The 23,395-nt window shown below is 32.3% G+C and overlaps 2 protein-coding genes across 2 annotated transcripts; both read right to left on the bottom strand.

The window, feature by feature from the left end:
- Positions 1–3,874: 3,874 nt before the first annotated feature.
- On the bottom strand, positions 3,875–9,419 carry LOC139501269 (uncharacterized). The gene is made up of 4 exons (XM_071290300.1): positions 8,997–9,419; positions 7,542–8,016; positions 5,316–5,637; positions 3,875–4,015 (listed from the first exon to the last, which is right to left on the bottom strand). The coding sequence occupies exons 1-3, from the start codon at positions 9,300–9,302 to the stop codon at positions 5,318–5,320; spliced, it is 1,101 nt and encodes a 366-aa protein (XP_071146401.1). The 5' UTR covers positions 9,303–9,419; the 3' UTR covers positions 3,875–4,015; positions 5,316–5,317.
- Positions 9,420–9,891: 472 nt separating this feature from the next.
- Positions 9,892–13,861, bottom strand: LOC139500327 (uncharacterized). The gene is made up of 4 exons (XM_071289067.1): positions 13,822–13,861; positions 11,604–12,011; positions 11,227–11,336; positions 9,892–10,767 (listed from the first exon to the last, which is right to left on the bottom strand). The coding sequence occupies exons 1-4, from the start codon at positions 13,859–13,861 to the stop codon at positions 9,892–9,894; spliced, it is 1,434 nt and encodes a 477-aa protein (XP_071145168.1).
- Between the last annotated feature and the right edge of the window lie 9,534 nt (positions 13,862–23,395).

The following is a 23,395-nucleotide window of genomic DNA, read 5'->3' as shown; positions in this document are numbered from 1 at the left end:
GGATAATGCTTTGGAATATTAAGTCAGTTTTAAATCACGGGTGTCATTCGGATTATCGAGAGAAATGATCGTGAAAGAATATCTAACGGCGGTCAAGTATTGAGAGACGATCGTGAAAGTTCTGGTAACGGATCGTGAAAGACATTTAATCGAGAGGACATGTGAAAGATCAGTAAATATTCTAATTTAATTAATTACACAGACAAATTTACGACAAAATAAAACTGTCTGTCAAAATGGTTTAACATTATGATCAGTATGTGAGAATATCCAATTTCAAAAGTACATAGTTTTTACAAAACAACAAAAGGCAGATTGCTTCTCGACACTTCAATGACATAAAAAATGTAAACGAACACGATTTTTTTCACAAATTCGACTAGATAAACTACTTTTATCCGAGTAAGGGCATTCTATTTGAATTAATCAAATGGTTCTCATAGTTATTTTGTATAAATATAATCTGAAACTTGGTAAATAAAGAACTATTTACACAAAATTGATTTTTCGGATTGTGAAAGATGACGTACCGCATTTTTGAAGATCGTGAAAAGGATCGTGAAAGATCTGATGCTACGAAGACGTTCAAATTATTCTTCAATTATATGATAATTAATATTTGTTATTGGTATTGAGAAAAGCTAGATAGGTCAACATCCTCAATAGGTTTAAGCATTTCAAAGTATTAATATTTTCAGAAAATGAAAAGAAAAAGAAATAACAATACGGCAATAATAAAAGACAATGGGTGCATGACAAAACGCCGAAAAAACAATCCAGTGTTGTTGTTATGATTGTAAGGTGTACATTTTCGACTTCTGCAAGGTTTCAACTGACATCGAACTCATTATCATGCATCATTCGGCAATGTTTGTTTTATGTTGTTTGTCCTTTTGGTTATATACCTTAATGCTTTTAGCGCCAAGGTATTTCGTGTATGGTATACATGTCTATCTGCATGTTTCATATATGACAATGGTGATGTCAATTGATATATTGAATGATAGTAAGATGTCTATGTCTGGCTGTCGGTCAGGGTTCATATACTTTTGACCTTATATTCCGAATTAATTGGCCAAGCATAACTTTTACATTTGTCAGTTTCTAAGGCACTGTAAGGATCGGAACACATTTATTTGGTGTACGGGATATTTGTATAGATCTGTATGGCATGGTTCATCTGACCTTGACCTCTTTTTATGAACCAATGACAATCTTAAGCGCATTTGACACTTCTAGTAAAACCCTTGATATTATAGACGTTATAAACAAATATACTATCATAAGTAAAGCATTACAGCATTTGCGATCTGGTATTCTACAGTCTGTAGTATATAGTTTTAAAAGCAATCCACATCTGCGTTGTATATAAAGAACTTAAGAAAGTACTGTTGCACAAAATGTTGGTTATCGTTCAATCTCAAATTACACATGAAAGATGCCGTTTTTGCTGTAATTTTTTGTTTGATGGATAACATTTTGGTTTAAACGTTGCATATCCTTATTATTGGATGAATAGTGTCGGTCTGCCTGAATTGCACTAGACCGATTCACAGAGCTGAATCTTTCACACTTATTTAGACACGTTTTAGTTGTTGTTTATTTTTAACTTTCGAGGTAAAGTGCTGAATAGAAAAAAAAATAATAGCTTTAATGTTCATCCTTATCAAAATAGTTACAGGCTTCAACCAGTTGCAGGTTTATCAAATGGTAAAAGAAATACTGATTTCTGATTACTAGTATTAAGTCTGGTCACGCATTTTCTTTCACGATCAGAATAATACGTAGCCTGATCTTTCACGATCAAGTTTGATGGAAATTCAACAAATTCAAGGTTTTCATAAACAAATTAACGCTTTTAAGGGAAGAACATACTTTAATTTCACTGTACTATCAGATACACCAAAGAACAAATTTCAAATATATCATGATATTCTGAAATATGACCATTATAGGTACAAAAAGCGTGTTATTTGCAACTAATTTCATAGACACGCATTGCGCCTTTTGTGTTTTTTCAAAAAGTACTTCATATTTTCTTTATCTTCTTTCACAGTTATGTTGAGGAAGTTAAACCATTTTGACAGACATATTTTTTTGTTCGGATTTTTTCCGCGTTTTGAAAATTAAGCGATTTTTTCAAAGATTCTGAACTAGAATGTACATTAAATGTCTTTCACGATCCGTTACCAGAACTTTCACGATCGTCTCTCAATACTTGACCGCCGTTAGATATTCTTTCACGATCATTTCTCTCGATAAACCGAATGACACCCGTGTAAATGTTACAATGTGTGTATGCATAACAAGATATTTACACCTTTGCATACACTCAATCCTAACCATTGTCAAGTCTCGATTGCCTCTTTTTTAACTGTAATGCTTACTTTTGTTGTCCCAGTGTTGACTTACGAGATTTAAGTATGTACTCAAGTGAGGTTTCGGAATTTTTATCTTGAAATGCATAAGCAACACACATTTACTCACGTGACTCAATTTTTTTCAGTAAAACTAATTTTTAAAAAGATATCTTTGCTTTTGCAATCGCATTTTGCAACACCGATATGTGTTCGTATAACATATGACCAACTTATGGATGTATACCGCTGAGGAGCCAAACATTCAAGAATTATACTTTTTTCTTAATCTGGTTTTTTGGTTTGTATGACTGTAAAAATAATGGTGACGAAAATATCTTATAGTGGTGCACTGCTATGGACCACCTTTTGATTATTTCCTAATTTTTCATCAATTTTTACCTAATTTTGGTCTATTATCGTGAAAAAAAATCACAATTCCACAATTTACCATTTTCCATACTTTCAATAAAGATTAAATGAACTAATCTGGATAAATGTCTTTAAAAAAACTATAAGTAGGTGTTAGTATAAGAAAGTTTGATCATATTTTGATGCTTTTTTGTCTCAAATTTACCATTATGTCAAATTTATAAATTTGTGATTTTTCTCTGTTTTTAGAACAAAATGCATATGATTCCAACTTCTTTGTTATAAATGATTGAAAAAATACGCATCTAAGAACTTTGAAAAGAAAAAAGGGGTAAAGGATGAACATGTTTCTGGTAAAATCATTTCTTGCACCTCTCACCCATTTTCTGGCTTTTTGGCTTTTGGCCTTAAAGACTAACTTGATTGGTAATAAAATTTGAAAAAAGTGATAACTCAAAAACTACTTATTGTTAATACACAATTTTTTCACAGAGTTAAGTTTGATTATATCCTTTTTAAAATTCATTGATACTGCCACTTGTATCACATTTATTGGAAATTATTCCAGGACGAGATTGAAACAAGATTGAAACATCAGAAGAATACATCAGCATTAAGAACGTGTAAGTAGCTAATATCATGAAATAAGGCGACAGAAATTTGTTATTTTTGTTATTTTAGTTTTAAATGGTGTTCAAATCTCGTAAATCAATTAGGAAGTAAGGTAGCATACTGAATTAGGTATTCATATGGACTGGAATAGAACTGAGACCGGGGGCGAAACCATATTCAATTAAAATTCCACAATCTATAAAACAACGACAACATGTCCCTAGTAAGTTGAAACTGTTAGATTTCGTTAATATTAACTCATTTAAATAAAACAAACTGAAGGTTTTTTTGAATTGCTATTTGTTTAAAACTAAAATGGGAAACAGGTAAACCGTGATTTTCTAATAATTTCAGGTTTAAGTTTGATAGAAATAAAAATGAAACTCTATCAGATAATAATAATGTTTTAACTATTGAAATAAAGTCTTTTACAAAATGCAAAATATAAAACAACAAAATGAATGAAATAACATAAAATATAGTAAAACAAAACTGCAGTAAGCTTACAAACATGTTGATTTCAAACTACAACCGATGAACTAACCGTTATCGGTCTGTACAAATATTCACGATGTTTTCTTCGATTTCATTGCAACTCCTAAATGTTACTTTTTAATGGTTGCTTGTACAAATTTTGCCGTCTTTTACTTGGAAATTTTGGCTAGTGTTCACTCCTAAAACAAATCATTTGAAACATTTCATTGGTATAAAAGATATACGTGAAGTATGCGTCCTATCTTTACGTTGATATTTTGTCTAAGAATGGTAACATAACGATTAGCAATAGTAGCGTAATACATCTATATTAATGTGTGGTGTGCTTGTCGCTTTATCAACGACAACACATATACGATACAAAAATTTGATGTAATGGGGTTACCTTTTTTCAAATACCACAGACCCGCGATTACAAATAATATATTTAACAAACTGCTTTAAAGGTGATATATATACCCCTTTATTTGATTTATATTAGATAAAAGGGGGACGAAAGATACCAGAGGGACAGTCAAACTCATAAATCAAAAAAAAAAATTGACAAAACCATGGCTAAAAATGAATAAAGCAAACAGACAAACAATATTACACATAACACAACATATGAAACTAAAGAATAAGAAACACGAACCCTAACAAAAACTGGGGGTGATCTCAAGAGCTCCGGAAGGATAATCAGATCCTGATCCACATGTTGCACCCGTCATGTTGCTCATGTTATAACAAATCCGGTTAATAAATAGTCTAATTCGGCAAGTCACAGTGACGAAAGGGAATGGGATTGTAGTTACGACGTAAGGAACATATCCGATATCATCTGTGAAACGGTTATTCTATAACGGCCAATCAACTCGTGATGGCGTCCGTAAAATTTACGAAGGGATAATTACAACTTCACCATTTAGAACTCTTGGTTTAAAAGCTTCCTTGTGAATAGCAACCCTCTATCAAGAAAATCATGATAGGAAATACAAGCACGGGAATATCGTATCAACTGGGAGATATATATCCCGTATGCAGGTGCTGGTGGAATGTTGCTACTTAGAAATGGAAAGTTCACAATTGGAAAGCTGCAATCATCTCTTTTGCAGTAAAGTTTTGTTTTCAACCGACCTTTATTGTCAATTTCTAGATGTAAGTCAAGATATGAGGCCGACTTAACTGTATCTGTTGTATTCTTTATCTGTAGTTCGATTGGATAGATGCGTAAGTGATAGTTATACAGTGGAAATAATATTTCTATATTAAACGTAGAAAGATGTGCCAATAGTCTTTTCCTGATCGAATCGACGTTGTAATGCTTGTGATGGATATAAATATTAAAACGTTTGTACGATCGTTACGTCAGTACAGTACTATTGAAGGTTAATTATAGCTTAGGTTTAATGCAAGAAAAATGCATTGACAATTATTTTAAGTTTTCGTTCAATAAAAAGACTAACATATACTATTGTTTAAATTGTTCATATAACTTACATTCAATGGACATGCAAAAACGTTTTTGGCCATTTCAATTCTTCGTCACCGCTTTCTGCACAATTAACAGGATATTCAATTCTACAAGAATAGTATCCTTCGTCATCCTTTGAAGAGTTAAATATTATGAGAGATGGATATCCTTCTTCAGAACCTTTGTATTTCATCGCATCTACAATGACACGAGTCTCCTGACCACCCATCATCCTTACCCAGTAGATACTTGCACCTTTAGGTAATGCTACAATCACTTCACAGTCTAGTGTACATCCTTCACCTATCTTGACATCAAAAGAAGGCTTAAGTGTAAGCCTTGGGATTTCTGTAATTGAATACAAGAAATTATTAGAATGAAAGTTGTGTATATGAGCAATCTACCTTTCGGCGAATTTATTCAATAAAATTCAGTAAGGTGCATACACAAGAAAACGAAACACAATATTCCATGTATATGTTGTGCACAATGTGCAATATTGTACAAATTATTATGTTTTTGTATAAGTTTTTTTTTTTTTTTACACATACCTTTTTGCATCAAGTGAAAAAAGTTTTTGCTCTAAAACTTTTCAGCGTCATGTCTTACATTCAAATAATTGTCTCATTGGCAATCACACCACATCTTCTTATTTACGTTTCTAAAATGTTAAGTACCTGCCTCTGTGTATCCAAAATTCCAGTATCCAGTGCAGTACGGACTGATGTATACACAGTTATATTGATCCCGCTTCCAAGTTCAAGTTTAAAATTCAACGTGGATAAAATTGAGCAACACGAATAGCTGGTGCGCGTCTTATTAAAATTTTTGTATACAAACTGACCTTAAATTGAGAGATTGATGTGGCACACATTAGAGAAATTATCTCAAGAATAAATACACCATAACTTTAAAAATACAGAAGAGCATACATATAAAGCACAGATAAACTTTCTAAGGCCTCAACACAGCACGAGAAACAAACTCCGTTTTATAAAATAGAAAAAAGTTATATGGGTATCATCTATGATCCTATGTCCTTCTTCGTCCATGGTCACTCTCCAGTAGTGTAGATTAGAACAAAACTCATGACTAAAATCTTTTTTTTTTTGTTCATTTTGTATTGCTGATTATGTTTTTCTGATTACGTAGTTTTTCTCTATGATCTTATTATTCAGCAAAAACACAAAAGAGTGTACAACTAATATACCCCCCCAAAAAACACCAACATTTTCAAAAATGAAGACCTGTTTGCAGATCTTGTCTTGTTGATTTTTGTTTCAAGTTTTTTTTTATCGATAAAATTAGTTTCAAGATGAAAGGCTATTTGAATTTTCTATTCATCTATTATTTTCAAAATAAGTCCCTCTGTTATCTTTCGCCAATCTTTTATAGTTTTTATGATAACTAGAAAAAAGTCAAATTCTTTATATAAGGGCATACACTCCTTTAAGAAGTCGTCTGACTGATTTGATGTCAGAGGCGGATCCAGCCATTTTTAAAAGGGGGCTCCTAACCCAGGACAAAGGGGGGTTTCCAACTACAAGTCCCCATTCAAATGCATTGATCGTCCAAAAAAAAAGGGGGGGTTCCTACCCCCGGACCCCCCCCCCCCCCCCTGGATCCACGCCTGGATGTAGATGAACAGAATGTGATCTCAACATTCTGAACATTTCTAATCAGTCTTTTCTTTGTCTACTGGGGTTTTCAAGATAATAGACAATACTTTATTTGATCCCTGTGTGGCATTTTCAGTCATGTCAGCCATGTTTGTTGGCAGTTGGGTCATCAAACATTTGTTTTCAACTTTATACCTCAATGATGATTATGACCAAGATTGGCTCAATATGACAAAGTGGTTTCAAAATAGAATATATTTTGTAAATGTAAACGGACAACGACACAGACAACGCACATAGAGGGATAACAAAAATATAAAAAAGAAGATATGGTATGATTGCCAATGAGACAACTATTCACAAGAGACCAAAATGACATAGACATTAACAACTATAGGTCACAGTACGGTCTTCAACAATGAGCAGAGCCCATACCGCATAGTCAGCTATAAAAGTCCACAAGATCCATGTGTTAAGATGAGCTTAACATTTTTTTTCGATAGTTGTGTTTTCTGTAGCATCAGCCAAGATAAGAAATACTCTGCTTCCTCAAAACTAGATACAGAGCAGCTCATTTTAGCTTAATCATGATAGCGACTTTTAGAACAACTTAAAACCAAGAAATATTCTTACCGATTTCGATACTGTCTTTGTAGGTCTCCCAATCAACCATGTTAAGCTTGCGTTTTGCAACTTCTTTCACTCGATCTGTATATGGTGTTCCCTTAAGCTTCTTATTATGATTTTCCATCCGTCGTACAACTTTCTGTATGATCTTTAGTTTTTCGAAATATTCCTTATCATCTAAAATAAACGATGACAAATGCTGCATACCGTTCCTAATGAGTCTAATTCTTTCTATGTCATCTCCAATTTTCTCAGCACTGTTTTGTATGTCCTTCATTTCACCTCCCCAAATACCACGGCTCGGTATATGTTGATTTTGATTCCGCAATTGATAATACAGCCAAGTTATATCACATTCACTACGTTTCTTTACTAGCGAGGGTTTATCTAATACAAGCAAATCGTAAAGTATGTCTCCTAGTATATCAAGTATCATAATAGCCATTCTTGCAGCATTAATTTGATCATTTGTGCATTCGTCCTGAAATATGATATGTAGTTTACATTTGTTTTCATTTTGCACATATCAAGACTTCAAGTTATTGAAAAGTAATATTTAAAATTTTTTTTTTTAATCTTTTATCGAAATCAAACAACACCAAAAAGGACATCCATTATAAAAAAGAAGATGTGTAATGATTGCCAATGAAACAACTATCCACAAAAGACCAAAATGACACAGACATTAACAACTATAGGTCACCATACGGCCTTCAACAATGAGCAAAGCCCATACCGCATAGTCAGCTATAATAGGCCTCGATAAGACAATGTAAAACAATTCAAACGAGAAAACTAACGGCCTAATTTATGTAAAAAAATGAACGAAAAACAAATATGTAACACATAAACAAACGACAACCACTGAATTACAGGCTCTTGACTTGGGACAGGAACCTACATAAATAATACATTGTTTGTATTTATATACTGTTGTCAAGTTCTATATCATCTCCAGCCGAGACAATTATCGAACATTTCAACATTAGCTACAAAACATCTTCTATTAACGGCAATGGAAGAAAAAAATCAAGAAGAAAATCAAAGAAAATAATCACTATCATACACAAGGCAAGTCTTTTTAACATATGGGTTTTATCTGCATATCGTTTTGTTTAATTGGTCATTTTTACAAATTTAGAGTAGAAAGATCTCATTATTTTCCATATACTGAATAAGACATTTGCATTTACAAATCAAAATAGGGTGCTGAAAAGGACGTTTAGAAATTCAACTTAGTTCACGCAATAACAACCAATAAGTTTCTGGTCGCTAGCGTCAAACTCTTTAAACGGATATATACAGGCAGTTCTTATGTAATAACGTTGTGTTTTTCCTTGTGTTTCCTTACAAATGTTTAAAAACCCAGTGGACAAAAGTTATTAATATCTTAGTTGTGATATAAATATTTTGCTTTGCAATTTGTACAATAAATACAATGCATACAATTATCAATCATACCTCATCTGATTCACCACACCAGTCAACATGAACTTCGTCTGAGCTGTGTGAATTTGCATGTTCATCGCAATAGTATTTGCCATTTGGTTGTATGATCTTAAAATCCACCATTCCATCTAGGCAATCGTAGTCTGTGTACTGGCATTTTACTTTAATGCTATACTGAATGTGCATTGATGATCTTTCTTCAATCAGTCGGTCGACTATTTGCAACAGCTTCGTCTTGATAGAACGGTATGCACGTGTCCTACCATCTCCCCATTTCCATACTTGAAATTGGATGACGTTCCTATACCTGCAAATCATCAGTTTTTCGCATTTCGTATCGTCGATTTCAAAGACAGCACCATTTTGATAGAATAGTAAATGTCTCTCGTCTGTTTTATTCTTCTTTTTTTCTTTCACAGGATTAAATAAATGTGTACATGTGTAGCAGACAGAGTTATTAGTTAATTTTTAGCTCCCTTTGGTAAAACTCTAAATTTCATATTTGATGTATTTCATTGTTAATTAATTTACATGAAGCTTATTAAGGATATATTTGTTAAATTACATAGCTTTTGCTATTTTAATTCATTGGTTAAAGATATTTATTTATATTGTAAAGTTTAATATTTGCATCGGTGCAAAACCTTTGATTACCTTCTGCGAAAGACTTATATATTTTATATAACTAGTTTTAGATTCTTAATTTGAATCCTCTGAGGACTGACATTCAGTCCAACCAAGGAAAGCCAGGCTTTCCAACCAAGTATCCATTAGGTTAGTGCATTTGCTACATGCCTCCTTAGTATTGGCTCTATATAAAAGTTGTACTTTGTTGATTAAATTATATATTGTTTTCAGTTTTTGGTTTTCATTTACTTAGATATATTATAGCGCATCACTTTTGGCATCAGTCGTTTTCCGCACACATCAGTTTACAAACTAGAATTAGCTGTGGTCCGCATCCCCGAATCTTAGGCAGAATTGTTCCTGCTACACATGTAACAAGTAAATGTGCCATGAAAGTCGGAGGGAGGAACAGAAAATCTAAACAAAGGCAAGACGACTTAGTAAATTGGGTAGTAAATTTGTCTCCAATCTCACCAATTGGAAGATGATTAATCATGCATGGAACACCATATTCGAATTTGTCTAGGTTTTCTGTATGAAGCGTAACATTTGGCCGAACTATTATGTTACATTTTATCATTAAATTCAAAATAAGGTTTTTGTATTTCACAATGTCCGGAGTTTGTCTGCTGAAAATTTCATCAATCAGTTCTTGTGAAAGCTTTCCATACTCTCGCAGATTTCTCCATTCTTTTGTCTGTCTATTGTCTGTGTTTGACTTTGCAGAGCTTATAATCAACATCATTGCATTTGCCAACCACTGGGGATCCAGAATAACATAGTCGGAATTGCACATTGAGTAAACTACAGTACCATTGTCATGATGATAAGAGAGAAACTGTTCTAGTTCATGATCATCATTCAAAGGGACATACATTTTCTTCACGCAATCTTTCATATCTTCTATAGACATAACAGGAACGTTTAACTTCATCTGTTTGTGTAAATTCTTTTCAAGATGAATCCATCTTAAAGGCCTTTCTAAATTCCAATATGCTTGTTTCTTTGAGACCATGACAATTTCACTACGCAAAGGGTTCAAGTCATCTAATTCTTGAACATTGGATACGACAAAATAACCTTTGATGTGATGTCTGTTGTCAATGCAATCATGTATTTGACACTTGAGCTGTTGCAAACATTTATCATCATTTCCCTACAATATGATTCGAATGTATGACATTACTAAAAAAAGTAGTAGTAACACAGTAAAAATTGTCTCTATTCAACTAGGGTTTGAAGGACGAAGAAGAGACAACTAGGGATTAGAATTCTATGTTTTTTCAAATGAAATTGAATCTAGAGTCCTAATGACAATCTCGAAGAATTTATGTGAATGCAGTGCGAATTATCTTCACATCATGCATTGTTTAAGTAAAGTTAATATTAGTTTATGTGTATTTATTATTATTTTTTAGCAGATTAAGGGTAATATTGACCTTTGAAATATCATAACACTGTAAAACGACATTTTATATCATTTATTCACTTTTCAAATAATGTTGCGATCATAATCGGAAAAGAAAATAGAAATATTCTATGATGAGTTCTGCGCATGTAAGAGATTATTCTACCTCATCATAAAAAAGATGAATATAAATCTGTAATATCATACCTCAAATTTGTCTTTGTAAGTACCCACAATGAACACTGATAAATCATCATCTTCCTGAGAATGAGTTTTATTCAAGCATCGTATAATCTCTGGCCAAAATGTCAAACCACCTGCAATAAATAACCAACATCTATAACAAAGCTTTTAATAAAACTCATATAGAATGACTGTTTTAGATTACACAAACAATCGTATTAAGGCGAATACTGTTGGTTAAAATTAATTTGATTATCCGAATTTGTTTTGTTTTGCATTGATCATCTGATTAGAAGACATTATACTATTAATCTTAAACAGTTGATTTTATGTAAGAAGGAAATTGAATTAGATTGTAATAAATCAAATAGTTTCCTTCAATGATTCAGCACATAACTTACTATCAATATTTTCATTCATATTTCCTGTAACATTGACTGTCACTATATAAACAGCATTCTTTCCAAACAGGGAAAGATATGCAAAACAGCTTTCTTCATCTCCTGGTAGGTCCCATACTTCTACTAGTACAGTATCTTCCTCTGTCATATCGACCTCGACAACTTCGCACAAATCAAAGTATTCATAATCTAGTTTAGACATTTCAACATATGAGTCTGCGGATGGTGGTCTGACTAGTTTCATATGTAGGGAATTATCATAAGTCAAATTGTTGTTCTGTGGATAGCCTTTTCCTAATTTTCTTGCTTTGACGTGTTCTTTATATCTTGCCTCAGACTTTATAATTATTTCATTATGACAGCAAACGTTCAGAATTCTCTCATTTATATAAGTCTCTTCGTCGTAATCTGGATTGTTTTAAAGAAAAAGAAAATAAAGAAAAGAATAAAGAAAAACAAATTCATTACAATAAAGAGCCGACTGACACTTTCGGTATGTTGACTTATTTGTTGACCTTTTCCTGTTTATCATTTTTGCTATGTGAAGTGTCTTCTATCTATTATAGATTTCAAGATGATATTACAAAAACACTAAAAATTAGTAAGAATAGTAATTAAAGAGAAACAACTTGAAAAAGGAGTCGACTGACGATATCGGCCATTAGACAAATTTGTAGATCGTGTCTTTAAAAGTTATTATTCATCTATAATATTTTTTTGAAGAATGCCAAACAAAAAGGCAAAAATGGTAAACCCCGCATTAAAAGGCAATAAGTCAAAGCAGAATGGTGGTCAGATAAATACAGCCATGGTATCATGTTTGCGTATCTTTTCTTGCTGATTATTTTTGGTATACTAATTGTCTCTCTATCTATAGTAGTCAAATTATGCAAATCCACTCAAAAAGGACAAGAATCGTCATTAATGACCGATAACTCAGATATAGAGTCGACTGATGAATTGGCTATTAGCCTTAATGGTAAATATTATCTTGCTGATCTTTTTTGATTAAAAAGGTTTTTTTTCTATTATGGTTTTAAAATGATAGACAAAAGCACAACAGATGAGTTGATTGTCTTCATTGAATACCGAAAACCCCAATAAGGAGTCGGAAGATATTTATTTGTAGATCTTGTGTTGTGTTTACATAAACAAGAAAGATATCAAAACGACATTCAAACTCAAAAGTCGAAAATAGCCTGACAATGTCATTGCTAAAAACTAATGAAGAAAAAAAATCAATTGTTAAACAGCTGTACACAAAACATAACATAAACAACTAAAGACTGAGCAACACCAACCAACTGATTTCAGGTTCTTATTAATTTATATATATATATATGTAGGACTCAAATCTATGGTGGGTTCCAAATCTATGGCAGCTTCCTAATCTATGGTAAATGTGACGTCATGCTATCCCAAATCTATGGCAGATTTGATAATACGTACCTTATCTATAGTAAGTTTTATAATTTCCTAATCTATGGCGGATTTATGTTGTTTCCAAATCTATGGCAAATTTTTCGCAAACGGAAAACAATGCAGTACATTTTCGACCAATTACTTGTATAAGCAAGTGGAAATATACTACAACGGGAGCATGTCTATAAACATTTGTGAAATAAACATTCCATAATGGTCAACCAAAACATTTCGTAAATGATGAATTCATATATAACTTAATACAGACTTAAAGATTCGGAAATGATGCACCCCGTAAAAAATAAATATTTTCAATCTGGTCTTTTTTAATCTATAAACATTTGTGAAATAAACGTTCCATACTGGTCAACCACGTAAATGATGAATTCATATATAACTTAATACAGACTTTCCAAAATAGGTATTTTTAATCTTGGCATGGTACCTTTTTAACACATATAATAAAAAAAAAGATAAATAAAAATGAACAGTTTGAATATTCACATAACTTTATTTAATCGTATACTTTTTTTATTTGATGACAATTTAAATCAAATTGTTATCTGGTACTGGTAAAAAGTTATCAAAGGTACAAGGATTATAATTTAATTTGATCTTTCACCTTATAAACTTTGCCTGCCGCAACAAATTTATTATAACTCCTTTTCTAAAATATCCGGTACTGAAACTTGTGGTGTCATTATTCATCGCGAGCTTCATCGTGCCTCTCCTTCGGATAGTAGGTCACACCATGACTTCATTTAAGCCGTCCGCAAATTGTTGTCAAGGGAAATACCTTCATCTGGAATGGTGTTCAAATCTTTGGGTTCCGCCATTGTAAGCGGCAGCGACGATGTTATATGGCGTTATTCAATTGTGACGTTATATGGCGTTATTCAATTGTGACATTATGAAAAACCGACCGTGCAAGGGCTGTATAGCCAGTCAAGGTCGTTAAAAACTTCCAATTGTTGAAAAAGATCTGCCATAGATTTGGAGAAAACAAAACTCTACCATAGATTTGGAGAAAACAAAAATCTGCCATAGATTTGGAGAAAACAAAAATCTGCCATAGATTTGTGTTGTTTGACATTTGTAAAGTCACATTTGCCATAGATTTGACTCCTACATATATATATATATATTATACTATTTAAAGTATTAGGTAAAAACGCAAAATGAATGAAATAGTCATTAAAGGGTAATAACTCTATTAAGGTTATTAATATAACACCATCGCCAATTTTGTTAATTAATGACAATTTCAAGATAATGCACAAAACGTGTATGTCACTCTTATGTTCTATTTTTAACAATATTAGCATTGTTGGTTGGCAAGCAGAATCATTGGACACATTTTAAAACCATAATGATAACCATCTGCAAGTTTTGTTAAATTTGATCGAGTAGCTTCAGAAAAGAATAGGTTTACGGACGACACTAAGTGATGAGAAAAATCATACTTGTGCCTCTGGGCCAAGTGATCTGAAATATTAGTTGGAAATTGCATGACTCATCCGATCAATTCGGCACTTAGAAAAAAACATCTAAGATTAGTCAAAGTGCTGGAAAATAGTCGCAAGCCAAAAATAAATAAATCATGTTTATTTCTAGATGTTTGTTTGTTAATTCAATATTTTGGTTGTTGTCCTATTGAACTAACGTAAACCCCACATATTCATGTATTTCATTGCCGTATACGATTTAAGAAGAATTTAAAGTAGAGTTTTTCCAGTATCATTTGCCGTAGTTACACCAAGGTTTGGTCTGTAGGAAAATTGTAATAAGTGATCATAAATGGATAACTTACCACAAAAGAATTTCGTAACAAGTCATTTTGAATTCTTTTGAAGATATTACATTCTTCTCTAACCGCTTCCTATTCGAGTTGTGAATTAGTCCAAAACTAATCAAAACATTGTAAAGCAAAGCACGCATCTTTTTATTTAATTATACTCTTAAAATAGTTTCACAAAGCAAAGATTTTTACCAAATAAAACGAAAAACATTTAAACTGATAATGTAAGCAATTTTTTCTATGTGTAATCGGTCAAAAATAGTGTAGTTAATATTTTTATGCTTGGTCTCATTTAATTTCATGAAAATATTGAAATCAACAATGATGAATACATATATAACAGGCGACAAAGGACAACAGACTCAAGATAAGATAATACGAAGAGCATTTATGAATTTAGGGGGATCGCGGGTACGTATTAATCTTTTTTTTAATATAGGATTTCGCTAATTTTTTTCTAAAAAAACTTTATCCTATACTTAATAGAAAAATGAGATAAAAATATTGGGTCACCGTTCATTTAAGCTCGCAATCTGCCTTCGATGAAGCATGCATTTTTGTTAAAGTACTTTTTTTGTTGAACCAATAGGAGAAAAAAGATAATATCGAAATAAAAATAGAACTACATTACAGAAATCGCTTTAATGTTGAAATGACTCCGACAAAATTCAAATGTTGAAATATTAAATGAGAAAACCAACGTATACAATATTACAAAAACATAATCATTTGTATTCGTAATAATAATTGATAAAAATGAACATTAAATCGGCTTTATTCTAACTCAAAATTATGATCTTTCATAAATTAAAATTCAGATTTTTGTGACTATTTTAATAAAAAAAAAAAAAATTGGATTCACTTATAGTTATAAAACAAATCAGATTTCAACTTTTGTTTTATTGAGTAACCGTAAATCTTAAAAAAATGTGTGTTTGCCAAAAAAAAAAAAAAAAAAAAAATATGTCTTCACTGGGAACTCCAGAGCTGAAACGTACAGACTTCAGTTTAGCAGGGACGTAACTCTATTGCCATTTTGCGCATAGAATCTTTACAGACACAGTCAGTGTAGCACAATTGTGCTTCCCAACGACATGTCTACTTAGCTACCGAATGATGCATCCAAATAATGACTACGCGATACATTCTCCGAAATTTTGCAATCCTTGGTCATAAACCACACCCTTTCGTAGTAAGACAAAAAGTTCTATATATAAAGGTGTCGTCCTAAAGTTAAACAACGATCTGACTAGTGTAACTTATATACTATTAAACGAGATCTCATTTTGTGTGTCGCTTCTCTTCTTTCCACAATAAATTAATCAACACGCCTGTGTGTCCTATAGGTACAGTGCATAGTCGCATTTGTCATCCATTCATATGATTATTTTAGGAGAAAAACGAGAAAAAAGCATCCGGATATTGTTCCGTCATTGGACGAAATTTTAAATCAGATTAGACTTCCGGTTTGCGTTTTTTCTGTATACTTTGAACATACATATACTACGAATAAAGTGTATTTTCAGAATTTTATCTGCCTAGCGGCCTTATTTATGTACAAAAAATGAACGAAGTACAAATATGTAACACATAAATTAAACAAACGACAACCACTGAATTACAGGCTCCTTACTTAAATGTTCATAAAATACTACTTGTATGTTCATATTGAAATTGATAGAAACCAGGAAATTGGGAACTTTGGAAATAAAGGTGGAGGGTAAAAACAAAACAACATTTTCCTGTCCCAAACACATAATGACTGCGCGATACATTCTCCGAAATTTTGCAATCCTTGGTCATAAACCACACCCTTTCGTAGTAAGACAAAAAATTCTATATATAAAGGTGTCGTCCTAAAGTTTAACAACAAACTGACTAGTGTAACTTAAGAAAATAAAGTTAAAACTTTATAAAGTTTAGACTTAAAGGTCTCCACACTAAAATTGTGATGGACACAAAGACCTTTAAACACAGGCCCTCTATTACTGATGCTGTACCCTTCCTACCTTTCTTTTAAATCTTCTGACACTTCTTAGTCATATACTTGTTTGTATCAAGTACAATCTGATATTATAATTTATGTTTCTCAATAAATCAATCAATACTACAAGGCATTGATGAACACATTTTATTAGATGTAGCTGCTTCATGTCCAGCGACAAATATATCAGTCACATTTCAAAAAGATAGTAACATATATGTGTTGCAAAACATTACTTCAGTTAATTAAAAACTCCAGTTAATAGATCATACAAAGCATTCAAGAAGAACTTTTAATCATCGATGAATCTGCTTCGTGTCCAGCGACAAATATATCAGTCATAATACAAGAAGATAGTATATGTATGTGTTGCAAAATATTGTTTTGGTCAATTTAAAAACCCTTCAACGGATTCTTGTTTACCAAACCAAATACGGTGTACGAAAGGTCTTAATAAACCCTGATTTATTTTATTGCTTTTTTGGTGTTTAATGCCACTTTCATCACTACTGGCTTTGTCATTGCAGACAGTTTTTTTTTTATCAGCAAAAAGAAAACAGCTTAAAAAAAAACCAAACAAATGGTAGCATCAGCAAAGTGATTATGTCATTCATATATATGTGTAGTCGTTGTTGGGATGCTGTCTCATTGGGGGAATCTCGCATCACCTTTTCTCCGTTCAGCGTGCACATGTCGTTTGCATAATTTTGTCGCTAGGTTGCTGTCTCATTGACGTTTACCCCATAATTTGTTTGTTGCACACTATATATTTGCAAACATGCAGTTAAAGATGTTATTTCATATATAATAAAGTGAGAAAATGCAGAAGAGAAGACCAAAGAACTTAATAGAAGAAAAAAAAAGGATATTTTTCTTTCTTCAAAAACGACCTGTTTGGTCACTCGTATATTGGTTGTCTATAAATATAGTTCCTGACCGTTTTATGAATGTAAACTATAAGTACTGTGTCTTTTAGGGGAACATGTATAGTTAATTAACATTATAAGTTATGTTATTTGTTTGATATTGATATACATGTATCATTATTTCTTGAAATTTGAACTTTTTCGGATTGCATTGTGGGATGAAGTGTCAAAAATGTATGAAAGGCAACTCTGTCTACTTAATCAGCGTGAAAATCGTTGTTTTAAAAGTGCGACTTTTCCCATGTGTCTAATGACTTTATATTTCATGTCATTAAACAGTTCATAATAAGTAAGCACACGAGTTTGTGTTAAGATGTACTACAGATTTCAACTTTTGTTTTATTGAGTAAAAAATGTGTGTTTGCCAAAAAAAAAAAATAAAAAAAAATAATTCTTCACTGGGAACTCCAGAGCTGAAACGTACAGACTTCAGTTTAGCAGGGACGTAACTCTATTGCCATTTTGCGCATAGAATCTTTACAGACACAGTCAGTGTAGCGCTAGCACAATTGTGCTTCCCAACGACATGTCTACTTAGTTACTGAATGATGCATCCAAATAATGACTGCGCGATACATTCTCCGAAATTTTGCAATCCTTGGTCATAAACCACACCCTTTCGTAGTAAGACAAAAAATTCTATATATAAAGGTGTCGTCCTAAAGTTTAACAACAAACTGACTAGTGTAACTTATTGAAAATGAAGTTAAAACTTTATAAAGTTTAGACTTAAAGGTCTCCACACTAAAATTGTGATGGACACAAAGACCTTTAAACACAGGCCCTCTATTACTGATGCTGTACCCTTCCTACCTTTCTTTTAAATCTTCTGACACTTCTTAGTCATATACTTGTTTGTATCAAGTACAAACTGATATTATAATTTATGTTTCTCAATAAATCAATCAATACTACAAGGCATTGATAAACACATTTTATTAGATGTAGCTGCTTCATGTCCAGCGACAAATATATCAGTCACATTTCAAAAAGATAGTAACATATATGTGTTGCAAAACATTACTTTAGTTAATTAAAAACTCCGGTTAATAGATCATACAAAGCATTCAAGAAGAACTTTTAATCATCGATGAATCTGCTTCTTGTCCAGCGATAAATATATCAGTCATAATACAAGAAGATAGTCTATGTATGTGTTGCAAAATATTGTTTTGGTCAATTTAAAAACCCTTCAACGGATTCTTGTTTACCAAACCAAATACGGTGTACGAAAGGTCTTAATAAACCCTGATTTATTTTATTGCTTTTTTGGTGTTTAATGCCACTTTCATCACTACTGGCTTTGTCATTGCAGACAGTTTTTTTTTATCAGCAAAAAGAAAACAGCTTGAAAAAAACCCAAACAAATGGTAGCATCAGCAAAGTGATTATGTCATTCATATATATGTGTAGTCGTTGTTGGGATGCTGTCTCATTGGGGGAATCTCGCATCACCTTTTCTCCGTTCAGCGTGCACATGTCGTTTGCATAATTTTGTCGCTAGGTTGCTGTCTCATTGACGTTTACCCCATAATCTGTTTGTTGCACACTATATATTTGCAAACATGCAGTTAAAGATGTTATTTCATATATAATAAAGTGAGAAAATGCAGAAGAGAAGACCAAAGAACTTAACAGAAGAAAAAAAAAGGATATTTTTCTTTCTTCAAAAACAACCTGTTTGGTCACTCGTATATTGGTTGTCTATAAATATAGTTCCTGACAGTTTTATGAATGTAAACTATAAGTACTGTGTCTTTTAGGGGAACATGTATAGTTAATTAACATTATAAGTTATGTTATTTGTTTGATAGTGATATACATGTATCATTATTTCTTGAAATTTGAACTTTTTCGGATTGCATTGTGGGATGAAGTGTCAAAAATGAATGAAAGGCAACTCTGTCTACTTAATCAGCGTAAAAATCGTTGTTTTAACAGTGCGACTTTTCCCATATGTCTAATTACTTTATATTTCATGTCATTAAACAGTTCATAATGAGTAAGCACACGAGTTTGTGTTAAGATGTACTACAGATTTCAACTTTTGTTTTATTGAGTAACCGTAAATCTTAAAAAAATGTGTGTTTGCCAAAAAAAAAAAAAAAAAAAAATATGTCTTCACTGGGAACTCCAGAGCTGAAACGTACAGACTTCAGTTTAGCAGGGACGTAACTCTATTGCCATTTTGCGCAAAGAATGTTTACAGACACAGCCAGTGTAGCACAATTGTGCTTCCCAACGACATGTCTACTTAGTTACCGAATGATGCATCCAAATAATGACTGCGCGATACATTCTCCGAAATTTTGCAATCCTTGGTCATAAACCACACCCTTTCGTAGTAAGACAAATAATTCTATATATAAAGGTGTCGTCCTAAAGTTTAACAACAAACTGACTAGTGTAACTTAAGAAATTAAAGTTAAAACTTTATAAAGTTTAGACTTAAAGGTCTCCACACTAAAATTGTGATGGACACAAAGACCTTTAAACACAGGCCCTCTATTACTGATGCTGTACCCTTCCTACCTTTCTTTTAAATCTTCTGACACTTCTTAGTCATATACTTGTTTGTATCAAGTACAATCTGATATTATAATTTATGTTTCTCAATAAATCAATCAATACTACAAGGCATTGATGAACACATTTTATTAGATGTAGCTGCTTCATGTCCAGCGACAAATATATCAGTCACATTTCAAAAAGATAGTAACATATATGTGTTGCAAAACATTACTTTAGTTAATTAAAAACTCCAGTTAATAGATCATACAAAGCATTCAAGAAGAACTTTTAATCATCGATGAATCTGCTTCGTGTCCAGCGACAAATATATCAGTCATAATACAAGAAGATAGTATATGTATGTGTTGCAAAATATTGTTTTGGTCAATTTAAAAACCCTTCAACGGATTCTTGTTTACCAAACCAAATACGGTGTACGAAAGGTCTTAATAAACCCTGATTTATTTTATTGCTTTTTTGGTGTTTAATGCCACTTTCATCACTACTGGCTTTGTCATTGCAGACAGGTTTTTTTTTATCAGCAAAAAGAAAACAGCTTAAAAAAAACCCAAACAAATGGTAGCATCAGCAAAGTGATTATGTCATTCATATATATGTGTAGTCGTTGTTGTGATGCTGTCTCATTGGGGGAATCTCGCATCACCTTTTCTCCGTTCAGCATGCACATGTCGTTTGCATAATTTTGTCGCTAGGTTGCTGTCTCATTGACGTTTACCCCATAATTTGTTTGTTGCACACTATATATTTGCAAACATGCAGTTAAAGATGTTATTTCATATATAATAAAGTGAGAAAATGCAGAAGAGAAGACCAAAGAACTTAATAGAAGAAAAAAAAAGGATATTTTTCTTTCTTCAAAAACGACCTGTTTGGTCACTCGTATATTGGTTGTCTATAAATATAGTTCCTGACCGTTTTATGAATGTAAACTATAAGTACTGTGTCTTTTAGGGGAACATGTATAGTTAATTAACATTATAAGTTATGTTATTTGTTTGATAGTGATATACATGTATCATTATTTCTTGAAATTTGAACTTTTTCGGATTGCATTGTGGGATGAAGTGTCAAAAATGTATGAAAGGCAACTCTGTCTACTTAATCAGCGTAAAAATCGTTGTTTTAAAAGTGCGACTTTTCCCATATGTCTAATGACTTTATATTTCATGTCATTAAACAGTTCATAATGAGTAAGCACACGAGTTTGTGTTAAGATGTACTACAGATTTCAACTTTTGTTTTATTGAGTAACCGTAAATCTTAAAAAAATGTGTGTTTGCCAAAAAAAAAAAAAAAAAAAAAATATGTCTTCACTGGGAACTCCAGAGCTGAAACGTACAGACTTCAGTTTAGCAGGGACGTAACTCTATTGCCAGTTTGCGCAAAGAATGTTTACAGACACAGTCAGTGTAGCACAATTGTGCTTCCCAACGACATGTCTACTTAGTTACTGAATGATGCATCCAAATAATGACTGCGCGATACATTCTCCGAAATTTTGCAATCCTTGGTCATAAACCACACCCTTTCGTAGTAAGACAAAAAATTCTATATATAAAGGTGTCGTCCTAAAGTTTAACAACAAACTGACTAGTGTAACTTAAGAAAATAAAGTTAAAACTTTATAAAGTTTAGACTTAAAGGTCTCCACACTAAAATTGTGATGGACACAAAGACCTTTAAACACAGGCCCTCTATTACTGATGCTGTACCCTTCCTACCTTTCATTTAAATCTTCTGACACTTCTTAGTCATATACTTGTTTGAATCAAGTACAAACTGATATTATAATTTATGTTTCTCAATAAATCAATCAATACTACAAGGCATTGATGAACACATTTTATTAGATGTAGCGGCTTCATGTCCAGCGACAAATATATCAGTCACATTTCAAAAAGATAGTAACATATATGTGTTGCAAAACATTACTTTAGTTAATTAAAAACTCCAGTTAATAGATCATACAAAGCATTCAAGAAGAACTTTTAATCATCGATGAATCTGCTTCGTGTCCAGCGACAAATATATCAGTCATAATACAAGAAGATAGTATATGTATGTGTTGCAAAATATTGTTTTGGTCAATTTAAAAACCCTTCAACGGATTCTTGTTTACCAAACCAAATACGGTGTACGAAAGGTCTTAATAAACCCTGATTTATTTTATTGCTTTTTTGGTGTTTAATGCCACTTTCATCACTACTGGCTTTGTCATTGCAGACAGTTTTTTTTTATCAGCAAAAAAAAAAACAGCTTAAAAAAAACCCAAACAAATGGTAGCATCAGCAAAGTGATTATGTCATTCATATATATGTGTAGTCGTTGTTGGGATGCTGTCTCGTTGGGGGAATCTCGCATCACCTTTTCTCCGTGCACATGTCGTTTGCATAATTTTGTCGCTAGGTTGCTGTCTCATTGACGTTTACCACCTAATCTGTTTGTTGCACACTATATATTTGCAAACATGCAGTTATAGATGTTATTTCATATATAATAAAGTGAGAAAATGCAGAAGAGAAGACCAAAGGACTTAATAGAAGAAAAAAAAAGGATATTTTTCTTTCTTCAAAAACGACCTGTTTGGTCACTCGTATATTGGTTGTCTATAAATATAGTTCCTGACAGTTTTATGAATGTAAACTATAAGTACTGTGTCTTTTAGGGGAACATGTATAGTTAATTAACATTATAAGTTATGTTATTTGTTTGATAGTGATATACATGTATCATTATTTCTTGAAATTTGAACTTTTTCGGATAGCATTGTGGGATAATGTGTCAAAAATGTATGAAAGGCAACTCTGTCTACTTAATCAGCGTAAAAATCGTTGTTTTAAAAGTGCGACTTTTCCCATGTGTCTAATGACTTTATATTTCATGTCATTAAACAGTTCATAATAAGTAAGCACACGAGTTTGTGTTAAGATGTACTACAGATTTCAACTTTTGTTTTATTGAGTAACCGTAAATCTTAAAAAAATGTGTGTTTGCCAAAAAAAAAAAAAAAAAAAATATGTCTTCACTGGGAACTCCAGAGCTGAAACGTACAGACTTCAGTTTAGCAGGGACGTAACTCTATTGCCATTTTGCGCATAGAATCTTTACAGACACAGTCAGTGTAGCACAA

This window comes from Mytilus edulis, chromosome 13 (assembly GCF_963676685.1).
Source record: "Mytilus edulis chromosome 13, xbMytEdul2.2, whole genome shotgun sequence".
In the NCBI taxonomy this organism is placed as follows: domain Eukaryota; kingdom Metazoa; phylum Mollusca; class Bivalvia; order Mytilida; family Mytilidae; genus Mytilus; species Mytilus edulis.
This window is presented reverse-complemented; position numbering and strand designations above follow the sequence as displayed.